This window comes from Epinephelus lanceolatus, chromosome 12, assembly GCF_041903045.1.
Source record: "Epinephelus lanceolatus isolate andai-2023 chromosome 12, ASM4190304v1, whole genome shotgun sequence".
Classification (NCBI taxonomy): domain Eukaryota; kingdom Metazoa; phylum Chordata; class Actinopteri; order Perciformes; family Serranidae; genus Epinephelus; species Epinephelus lanceolatus.
Genome location: NC_135745.1, coordinates 14,746,564 through 14,758,916, shown reverse-complemented (window position 1 = coordinate 14,758,916; position 12,353 = coordinate 14,746,564). Strand labels below are relative to the sequence as shown.

The 12,353-nt window shown below is 42.5% G+C and overlaps 1 protein-coding gene across 1 annotated transcript in view; it reads right to left on the bottom strand.

The window, feature by feature from the left end:
- The window catches only part of LOC117272031 (contactin-associated protein-like 4), a 143,577-nt gene extending 133,055 nt beyond the window's left edge, over positions 1–10,522 (bottom strand). The window contains exon 1 of the mRNA XM_078172989.1: positions 10,317–10,522. Coding sequence (XP_078029115.1) covers positions 10,317–10,401 — 85 coding nt within the window. The 5' untranslated portion in view covers positions 10,402–10,522. The remainder of the gene's footprint in view (positions 1–10,316) is intronic.
- Positions 10,523–12,353: the final 1,831 nt, after the last annotated feature.

Here is a 12,353-nt window from a genome sequence, read left to right as displayed (position 1 = left end):
AATGTAGCATTATATGAATAAATGATAGGCTGAGCATCATCAAAGTTGGTATTGACTGTAACATGACCCTGTTTTGATCTTGACTTTGCTCAGATCATGATGCAAAGTAACCTTTAGAGAGCTGTGCGGTGCTGGGCTGTGAGCACAGGTTCCACTAGAGGATGTCTGGTCCTCATGCCACCCTAATGGTGTCTGTTTCTGACAGTTTAGTCAGAAACATGCACACCAGTAGCCTGCTGGAGGTCATTTTGTAGGACTCTGGCAGTGCTCCTCGTGTTCTTCCTCACACAAAGGAGTAGATACTGGTCCTGCTGCTGGGTTGATGCTCTTCTACAGCCCTATCCAGCTCTCCTTGTGTAACAGCTGGTCTCCTGGTATCTCCTCCGTGCTCTTGAGACTGTGCTGAGAAACACAGCAAAGCTTCTTGAGACTGCACGTATGGATGTGGCACCCTGGAGGAGCTTCACTACCTGTGCAACTTGATTGGGCTGCAGCTACCACCTCATGCTATCAGTAGTGACAAGGACACTAGCAGAACACAAAACTAGAGAAGAGTCAGTCAGGAAGGATAAGGAGAGAGCAACTGTCTGTGGCCACCACATGCAAAGCCATTCCCTTTTTGGAGTCGTCTTGCTTTTGCACCTGTTGTCACTTTCATTTGCACCAAAGCAGGTGAAACGGATTCACAATCACTTGTGCTTCCTAAATGGACAGATTGATATCCCTGAGGTTTAACTGACTTGGTGTTATAGTGTGAGGATTAAGTGTTCCCTAAAATTTTTGAGCAGTGCAGTATAAAGACCGAAAGTCTGTTTTAAGGAGACAGCTTGGGGCGGTGGATGAGTCAGACAACACAGGACTTTCCCACAGGAGACAGATGTTGAGAACCATGTGAAAATAAGTTAACGTTATTTGCCTAAACCTAACGTACATAACTTTACGTTAATTACGTAAGGTCAGTCGTGGGGTGTTTATTTGTTAGATTTCATACAAACCATTGCGTGAGGATATGTTAAAAAATGTACATCTGAAATGGCTGTACTTTTATTACTGCAGGTACTGATTCCTCCCCCAAAACTGATCTGTTGGCTTTTGGAATAACACTGTCCAAACACTCCCCTGATTTATTTAAACTGTCCACTTGTTTCAGCACTGATACTGAATTATTGTGAGCAGAGGAACACAAACATCATAACCTCTCAGGACGTATTTCAGCTCCTTCATTTCACTCCGATAAACAGTCTGAGCCAGACCTTGCCCCTGGCACTGGCAGAGCACTGTAACAAATGACGTGCGGAGAGAAGTCAGTGACGATTTTTAAGTGAGTGATGAGCAGTGGGTGGGCTCTCTGAGGAATAAACAGCTGAAGGAAAACGTACTGGTTTGAGCGAGCTGTAGGTTTGGGAGCTTTTTGTTTTGTTTGTTTTGGGTTGTTTGTTTTTTTTTGCTATGGCCTCTCTTTCCCCAAAACAATTCCCTTTGAGGGCGTAAATTCTTTAATCCGGCTGTTGTCTGCACATACTAATGTAATATGGTGGCTTATATCGTATTTTCTGTCCATCACTCCTTTCCTGCTATTTTGGTGTGATCCCTCAATAGTAATTTGCTTTCTGAAATAAAATATCAAATATAAACATGCCTGGCTTTCTGTATCTGTCATGCTGTCTGTCTGTTTGTCATCCATCCCCCAGCTTTATACTATTGACCTATCTTGAATTCTAATGTAATCTCATCCTGTATGATATTTAACCCTTATTTAACCAGATATGTTAAAAAATGAGTTTAAAAATGTGCATATATGTGATAATAAATAACAAAGAACACATATATTTGTGTATCAACTTAATTTAAATCTATATTTTACTTTACATCCTGTTATTACTGCTGTCCATATTTTTTATCACAGCTTTCAACTATCAGTTTAATTGTCACAGAATTTTCCATCAGTAAAATTTCATCTCTTTTTTTCTATTCTTTCTTTCCAAACAGCCTCGCTCATCTTCTTTGCTGTTTTAATCTTTCTCTAATCTTCCTGTAAATACACACTGAGGAGCTTTAATGTACATTTCATCCTCTGCTTTCTGACCACCGCTGCACTTAAGCAAGCAATACTCTCTAATTTACTGGCTCAGCCCGAGGAAGCACTGTAGAGGGAGGGAGAGTCCTCTCCTCCGCACAGCAACATTACTGCATTTAACAGCAGGTCAGATGTGTCTCTTTCACTCCAGGCAGTTACATCTTCATATTAATGTGCTTACATAAACTTTAACCTCATGTTTGCTTAAAACACCCTAGGCCAATCCAATTAATTTAAACCTACAGTGCAACGAGTAACACACACACACACACACACACACACACACACACACACACACCAGTGTGGACTCTGGCATGTTCAGTACAGAGGCAACTTGGTAAGTGCGCCCAGAAGAATGCAGATCTCCGCCAGGCAGCCATGCTGATATGTCACCTCCGGAATTGGCGGTGGCCACTCTAGAAAATGCACATGGCACAGCCGCACCAGGTGGAACTGTCCCTCCCAGCTCCCTTACAGTCAAGAAAACAGAGATTATTCATGTGGGATCGTGCTTAACGTTAGCGCACCATAACATATCAGCTATTGAATTAATCTGCAGATGCTCCAGTTCAAAATGAGACCAAACTTTTTTATGGATATCAGTTTCTGAGCCAGGGCAAAGGCCAAAATGTTGCTTGCAACAGACTAGGTAGGCCTTTTTTAAAGGCAAAATGATTTCGAAAGATGCCTTCTGTTCTATGCTTTTGCAGCATGATTTTGTTAATGACTTGAGGCCACTAACAGCCAGTTTAGAGGAGTGATAAATCAGCAGTCAATGACGTTATAAAACAGTCAATTATCAACTACACCAAAACTACAATAGTTCCTTGAGCAAACAGTCATAAATGTGCACACAAAAAATTAGGCTGATTGTTCCAGTAATTTGCAACATTAACCTTGGACAGACAGCATGCACACTACCAAATGCATGATTCCCTCCAGGTGTACGCCAGGCAGAGATAATAACCATTATCCTTTGGCAGGAAACCCATGTGAAAGGCAGTTTGAGCTAACTATGGGAAGTGTAGGATCCAGTGGTTTGGGAGCTTGACACATTTATGGGACTAAAAGTTAGGACATCTTGACTTCTGCTGCGTTGATTCTTTTTCAAATCTGCCTCTTATGCATCTCTCAGCTATATAGAAGTGAAATACTAAAATGCTTAAGTACCCCTTTAAAATGGCAATATGCATCTTTTTCTAACAAAATCTTTTTGTTTTTCATTTCTAGTACATGGCATCCGTGAGGACAGACTCTCTGTGTTCCAAAGGTATGCTTTTATATGATGATGGGATTATAGTTGGATATTGGCATGACCACATCACAGCATAGTTAAAGCATTAACAATGCCAGAGAAAAAGAGAAACCCATCCTAAATTTGCAACTTAAATTGGCCTTTTTAAAAAACATGTTTGCATTGCAGCTATAAAACTATAACATGTCGCAAGATAAGTCACACTTTCACTTTCACTTACTACACAAATATATAGTATGGAACAAGGTCAGATTCACTTTCTGGGGCAGTGGTTCCAAACTGGTGGGCCTGGATCCAAAAGTGGGTCGCAGGTCCAGTCTGACTCTGAACAGAGTGTGAGTGAGTGATTCACAAATGTGTCAAGTTTGTAAAAAACACACTTCATTTTGAAGAAGAGTGAATTTCTGGCACAGAGCTTTTATTTTGAAGTGCCATTTCCTGCTGTAGAGTGAGTGACTAACAGCTACTTGACAGAGACAGCAAACTACCTCGACAACATGGCCAAACCCAAGTATGACGCTGAATGGATTAAACTGTGTGGACCTTTAACTAATGACAAAGAAGAAATCTGGACCCTGTGGCTGGACCAGCTGGGAACCACTACTCTAGGGAATGCCAAGAAACATCCAAGAAAACAGGAAATTACTAAGTAAAGTCAATGTAAGTAGACATCACACATCAAAGAGCAAAAACAAATTAATTAGAGTAACCTTGTACTCAGAGCCACTTCAGAATAATACAGGTCTTAGTGTTTTTTTATTAGAAGTGCACAACAACCAATGGGAAATCCAGCCCTCATGATCAATAATAGTTAACCCCAGGTGTTTATTTGTTGATCTGTACCCCCAAGCTGATATTCAATTTTGCATATAGGCCCTCATGTATTGTTACATGGCACAGTAAACAATTAATGTCTGGAATTTTATAACCAAGCTACCTATCATGAATGATAGATGTATTTTCCAGAGGAAGAACTAGTGCAAGAACCAGGAGGATATCTAAAGGCAACAGAGGAAAACCACAGCCTAACAATACACCAAAGCTAATTATATGATCCACTAATTAGGAACGCATTCAAGGCAGTTTTGGACCTACTCAAATTATGCTTGAAGAAACAGCAAAATAAAGCAAAACAAAATAACTCACAAGAGATCGAAACTTTCTGAGGGCACAATTAGAGACACAGCAGGATATCCATAACGACTACAGTCTCTACTAGTGTCTCTCTGCTGTGTAAGAATAATGGAGCAGGCTTTATTAGTATTGATATATATGTTATTCAGGGACAATCAGCAAAAAAAGTGCTGTTTTTCAGTTAAATTTTGCAACAGTGGCACACATTCACATATTCAGCAATGCTGGCTCTGCTGATGTCAGTGTTGGCATTTCTGACAGCTGGTCCACCACTTTAGTCCAGACTGAAATACCTCAACAACCACAAGATGGTTTGTCAAGAGATAATGTATGGTCCCAAGAGGATGAATTCTGCTGATTTTGGTGATCTCCCTTTTCCTTTGATGCCACCATGAGGTTCACACTTTTTAATGACAGCTATTCAGTGGATTTCCATGAAATGTAGTGCACACATTCATGTCTGCCTGGGGACAAATTGTGATAATGTTGGTGATCTTAGGACTTTTCATCATCCATGACAAAATGCCATTGTCATGACAAAATTTTAATTTGTTCAGTACTTTGTGTAATGACCAAATGAAACTAATGACATTACATCAGCTTTAACTGCACTTTGAGTTTAGCACTAAACTAAGACAACTTGTTCTCATTCCCAGGGCATCAAATACGGAAGCCTTGTTAGTGGACTGTATATAAAGATGGACGGAATGACAGCTCCCCAAAAGTGAAGCCAAAACATCTTGATCGCCCTCTGGTGAAATGGCTTCAGTATGGGTCATAAGCCCCGCCACCCCCTCCATGTTAGCAGATGGGTCATGGGCCAAACTAACTCCAAATAACGTCACCAGCACAAGATGGCTGCAGCTATATCTGGGATATTTTGCCCCAAAATATATTTCCCGCCCACCTCAGACTTTCTTGCTCTTTCCACCATGTTGTTTGCTGTGGGTGGGCTTACATTGAAGTAAGGTGAAAACTTGAAGTGTCTTATACCAACGCATTCTCACTCTGACCTCGTCACATACGAAGGTTTGCCCATGGACTTTCTACTTCCACATACGACGTGCAAGGTACCCTGGGTGAGTTGGTTCTTGATGTTCTGGGACAAATTCTTCCTGTTACATGCATTGTCTATTCCATGCACCACCCAAATTGGACATTCCCCTCCTTAACTTTCGTCATTGTGCTGCTGCGTTTCCCCCTGAAGCCACCGGGCACCGTTAAACTATAATGACAACCGACAGTGTATGATTCATGCTGACGTTAAAGGATGCCTTTTTCCTTGGTCTCTGACGCCGCAAGTCACTGCCAAAGCGCTGGATTTCAACAACTCTGTAGTGAGACTGGGCTCCTTATACAGACCATATAGGGTGCCCTATGTGTCAGTATAGCCTATAAAGATGGACGAAGTGTCTCCACTTACACCCACTGTACAAAAATAAAGGCAAAATATCCCAGATATAGCTGCAGCCATCTTGTGCTGGTGACGTTATTTGGAGTTAGTTTGGCCCATGACCCATCTGCTAACATGGAGGGGGTGGCGGGGCATATTCCAAGATGACAATGCCAGGATTCATCGGGCTCAAATTGTGAAAGACTGGTTCAGGGAGCATGAGACATCATTTTCACACATGGATTGGCCACCACAGAGTCCAGACCTTAACCCCATTGAGAATCTTTGGGATGTGCTGGAGAAGGCTTTGCGCAGCGGTCAGACTCTACCATCATCAATGCAAGATCTTGGTGAAAAATTAATGCAACACTGGATGGAAATAAATCTTGTGACATTGCAGAAGCTTATCGAAACAATGCCACAGCGAATGCGTGCCGTAATCAAAGCTAAAGACGGCGGTCCAACGAAATATTAGAGTGTATGACCTTTTTTTTGGTGGTGACTTTTTTTTTGGCCAGGCAGTGTACATGTACAAATGTAAGAATTTAGTCACACAGATTTGTTTTTTTCATTGATATAAAAATTAATATAAAATACAGGCACACAGAAGGACATGATGTGATGGCAAATCTGGTTAGCCCAGATTGTCCTGAAAGAAACAAGATATAGCATGTGTATGTAGCTCTTATAATGACTGTGATATGAGCTTAAAAGTAAAGGCAGTAAAAATACCCCAAAAACGCCTAGGGCCCATAGGGTTAAACTAAATGCAAGGCACACTGTGACTTGTGGTGACAAACACACTGCAATTCTCCTCAGCTCTGTGTTTTAGTCTCTCTCAGCTCGTTCTTTTGGTTTGACGGTCCACAAATGTTTAAGTTCAGTGTCACCACTGGCCAAATTCAAATTACACTTGGGTCAGTTTACAATTTTGCAGGTTCAGCGCATGTTGTGTTCGTTTACTAGAAAGTTCATGTGTTATTTGGGGTTACAAGACGAGCTATGGTAGAGTAAGTCTCATAAGAAAACTAAAACTGCACCAACATGGTAACATTTTTAATTTGAAGCCAATGAAAGAGGTGTCCTAACTGGCTGCAAGAAATGGGGTGCACTGTTTTAAGCTGAACATTTGACAGATGTGCTGTTATGGTGTGCTGATGTTTGAAAGCATCACAAGAAATGGCTGATTCAAGAAGATGAAATGAGGAATTATCTACACAATACCTCCTCATTTCACTACAAAAACCTAAAGAAGGTGGCAGTTGGCTGAGGGAAGACTGTTGGGGAGCTGAAAGTCTCTGGTAAATGATCATCACTAATAACCTACTTGCTGTCAGCTATATTGTAATTTCCAGTGCATATCACAATATAAAACATATTGAATGTCCAAAAGCCTTTCCTAATAACTTTATATAGAAATAATATGTTAGTGTTACTAGAAGCATGCTCTGCTGCCCCCAAGTGGCCAAAAAAAAACAATTCTTTAACATCATGATCTGAATTACCCTCAGTTTTCTCCAGATCCCCATGAGAGACAATGGCTGCTGTCAAAGCTGCCACATCTTTCAGTTACATAATGGTCTCTGCTAACATTAAGCAGACCTGCCTTTATTCCACTACCTTCATGCGAGAAGCTATTTCAAGATACACAGCGACTCTATCATGCTGTTAATATCAGAAGGCGATTAAATGCTCAGTGACTTTAATGTCCTGCGGGCAGCTGTTTCACACGCTGACTTCCTTGAATCTCATCACATAAACCCCAGCAATTCATTCCTCCAGCTAACAAGTCATCGGAGCACCATCTGTGGCTGTTAAAATATGTATTTCTATTTTGTTGTCATTTAGTACCACCTCCATAATGAACAGTGAGCTGTCTGCAGGGGGTGGGGAGGCGGGATGTGGAGCTGAGTCTGAAACCTGCGGCTGGGATCCTTTCACCTCTGCAGTCTTAACGTATTATGCTGCTGTGGTTTATGGTCTGTGCATGATGAGTGTGCTGCTGGGTCAGAGCAGGCGAGATAAACAGAAAGATAGATGGAGAAGAGAAGGAAAGAAAGAGAGACAGAGAGTAGGAGAATGGAGGCAGAGAAAGGGAAACCAAAGAGGAAAAATTAGACAAAGAGCCACTGATTGCAAATAAAGTTCAGCCTTTAATTGAATATTCAACACTGATCAGTCAGCGTTATCCACCTCTGATATGATGGAAGTTTCTCTGTGCATGAGAAAAACTGTAAAACAGGAAGATAAATCACTGCATAGGTGTGGTGGGTAAATCTGCTTTGAGGAGCTGCAAACCTTTAAACAATGTCATCAGTCTGAGCCTCAATGGAGGGTTTTAGTGTCCCATTGTGGTCTAAATGCTGTTTCAGAGGCTTTAACACACTAACAGCAATCCAATTGAGGGGAAGAACAAAAGCTTTAGCAGTGGTTTGGGGTCTTGAAATCCCCTTAGTCCAACTCGTAAATGCTGCACAGAAACGAAGTGATGACAGAAACATCAAATCACCTGAAGAAGAGAGATAGAGAGGAGCAGGAGGAGAGAGTATGGGTATGGGGAGAGAAAAACGAGATGCAGCCAAGAAACAGGACGAAAACATGCAGAAGGAGGGAAGGTAAAGAGGAAGAGTTCGGGGAGGAAAGAGCCAGCGACACAGCAGCAGCTCTCTGATTCAGCAGGAGGGCAGAGATCCAGGTGGAGGTGAGACAGAAAGAGACGGCAAGCATGGAGACGGAAGAGAAGAGGAGAAAGACAGGAGGCAACGAGGGGAGAGAGATTTGTTGACGGGAGAAAGGAGGAGGACAGAAGCTGACAGAAAACAGCGGGAACAGAGGACACAGAAAAATGCAACGAGCAGAGGGACGAGTCGAGGAGGAGAGGACGGCGAGTTTGCAGCAGATTTGAGTTAGAAACAACTGAAGGAGAAAAACAGCAGAGGGGGAAGAGACAGAGGAATTCAGACATAATTTGGTGAAGCTGTAGATATTTCTTCTAGGAAAGAAGGATGAAAAACTACAGATCTGTTCTAACTGCATACTCCTTACATCACCTCCTTTTTCATCTGTCCAACTGCGGAAGAAGCAATCTGTCTTGTGTCCTACAGCCGACTGCCTTTCCATGAAACTGCAGCAGACCTTAATGATTACTGCTCATGTTGCTTCATATGACATTTTCATGATGATGTGTGAGAGACAGTCTGTCACAGAACGGACTAGATGGATGGATGTGAAGCAGATTAAAACTCAGAATCCAGAAAGGGTTGGTTGATATCGGTCACATGGCAGAGGATCTCTGGGCAGGGAAGCAAATAAAAACACCAAAGACATAAAGTACAGAAAAGAGAAAGCGAGAATCATGGAGCAATAAGTTGTGAAAGAGGGGAATAAAAGCGTGGAGGGATGGATAACTTTTACAGCCATCTGCTTCAATCACATACAAGCATGTCTCATTACACACCGAGATTCATCTCAATCCATCTCCCTCTCTGTCCCCCCTTCATCTGGATTCTCTCCATCTCTTTGCTTAGATTTCTGTTCCCTCTTCTCCTCATGCAGGGGAACAAACATGCCTGCAGGTTCACTGCAGAGATACACCACCCGTTTACAAAGATAACTTCACACACGCAGGACAAAATGACAGTGTCACCCTGATTTCCCCATCAGGTCAGAAAATCAAACTGCCAACCTCTCAGTCCCATGCCAAGCTTTCCAACCTGTATATACCTTTTCCTCTAACACGCACCTTCACACTCCGGCTGCTCTCTGGAGTGTGAGCACAAACGTGGCTCAGTCCCAGGATTCCTATCATGCTGCGCTGAGCACCAAATTAACCAGAAAACAAAGCGATGGTGTTGTTTTACGCACGCGGTGGACACGTTTGGGTGACAATTAAATGTTTGTTTTGGCTCTGAGATAGAAAGCGGCCTCTTGCATGTCTTTCCAGAGCAACAGCATCCTTCAGTTACGCAAAGCTCCCCATCAGGGACTGTAACCATTTAACCCAGCAAGTAGGTTAAATAAACAGCTAATTAAAATGTGACAAACAGAGTGAGTAAGGGGGGCATCTGGAGCCTAGACAGCTATAACCACCGTCCACTGTTAAAACTGACTCAAATGTCGCAAATGAAAATATAACTTAAGTATAATAGTTCACACCAAACCACTTAAACTCTCCTTATTCTTCCTTTACAACCGAGCGCTGATGCGTAACCGACACGCGCAAAATCCCCCAGCCTTATGAAACAATTCCCCGTACTTTATCCAAATTAAAATAACAAGTAAGTGAGACAAACAGCTGAATATCATTGCATCCAGAAATCAGAAGCTCTAATTTCCCAGGCGGAATGACAGAGGGCATATTCGTGAAGCCCCCTTTTACAGCCGCCCCTCCGGGTCTGTGCTGCCCGGACTCGCTCCGTCTCCTCCGGGGAAAGTAAAAAAGCGCACAGCCCGCTCACCTTCTCCGGTTGTCCCGTACGAGCTGGAGAGAAGCAGGACGACCTGAGCGATAATCCCAGCGACTCTTTTAGTCCCAAAATCCATGATGATGAAGCGGCGGGAAGGCTGCAGAGAAGCCCGGCGGCTGCTGGAGGAGAGAGACGGCCAACCTCTCCTCTCCAGCTCCAAGAGAGATCTCCTCAAACCCGACTGAGGGGAGAGAGGGAGGAAGGAAGGAGGGAGAGGGAGGGAGAGGGAGTGTGTGTGTGTGTGTGTGTGTGTGTGAGAGAGAGAGAGAGAGAGAGAGAGAGAGAGAGAGAGAGACTCAGTGAAGTACTGGGCAGTCTTGTCTGTTGTATTCTTCGGCTTTCTGCAGCTGTGTGGTTGGTTGGAGTCAAACTGGAATGCCAACACAGACTGGAAATGCGCGCTGGGCACTGGCACTCCTGAAGTCTCACATGCAGGAGTCTCTCGCAAAACAAGCTGTCATTTAAAAAGATTTAATTAGGAACTTTTATGTGCTCAAAGTGGGAATTATCTTCACCACATGCTATGAATTAAAAACGAAACAGTTACACAGCCATGAAGAAAAAGCATTGACAAACAGCTTCATGACAGAGGTGCAGTAAAGCTAGCTGTAAATGTCCAGTGTGGAAGATTTAGAAGCATCTGTATCATATTCTTAACTATGTTTTTATTACTTTAGAATCAGCTGAAAATAAAAATCATTGGTTTTTTTTTCTTACCTTAGAGTGACCTGTTTGTATTTGCATAGGGAGTGGGTCCTTTTCAGAGGAGTCCCCCATGTTTTTCTACAGTAGCCCAGAGTGGACAAATCAGACACTGGCTCTAGATAAGCACCGTTTCCACCAAACACTCGGTATGGTACCTTTGGTACCAAAAGTAACCCTTCAGACATGGTACCTAGACCCTAGCATTTCCACTGCAAACAGTACTTTTAAATGTCGGTGTGGAACACAGGAGGAGCTCATAGACTGTAAAATTAATGGACACAGCTTCCTGACCTCACCCATTGATTTGTGGACTTAAGGCCTTCCGGCCATCGCCATCTTGTTTTTTTGAAGCCAGAATTGATCATATTTTGGCGAGAGGCTGGCCTGTGGAGGAGCAAGGGGTGGATCTGACTGAAGAGCCGAGGACGCTATTGGCAGACAGCCTGTCACTCAAAGCGTCATTCCTGTAATTATGTGTAACTTTAAGTCTTAATAAAATGTTAGTGGGTGAGTTAGCCTATATAAAAATTCACCCCTGTACATTTGTCATGAAGGGGAAAATTAGCTATAGAGACCAAAACCATTTACCAATCTATGGGGATTGACTGGCGTCTGGAGCCAGCCTCAAGTGGCCAGTCAAAGAACTGCAGTATTTGACTCTTCCATGTTGGCTTCATTTTTCAGTCCCGGAGTTGCCACACTAAATCCTACACATTGGAATTTTAAATGAACTACAGTGAACCAAGTGGCTCTGACTTTACTTACACTGTTTTTAGCTCACTGCTAATATCAGCAAACTAACATGCTCACAGTGCAAATGCTCCACTCCAATATTGGCACTTTAGTTATCTTATATATAAAACATGATAGAATATTATGCAGTAGCCTACTATATCACCAATCTCAGTATTATATAAAGTATATAAAATTGGCTCCGCAATGATCATCAGCTACAACATTAAAAAGCTACATACAGCATTGCAAATAGCCTCAACAGTAAAGAATGCTGACTATTGATAAAAAGTTTTCTAATTTTGAGAACAAGCAGCAGAGAAACAGAGCTATACAAGTCTTACAAAATCATATACCACCCTGATAATGGCAAAATAGCTGAAAACAAGTGAGGAATAAAGCGTTTTATTAGTGAATAGCCATGCATCAATTTTGATGGACAAAGATAAGATGCAAAGGAATCCTATCCAGCACAAACTCTTCTGAAGAGCAGGAGAGAGAGGTGCATAAACGCAGGGCAGATGTGAGTGACAGCAACATTGTTATGAAGTAGTCCTAGTTATGTTTCAGAACAGATAGCAGAGGGAGTAC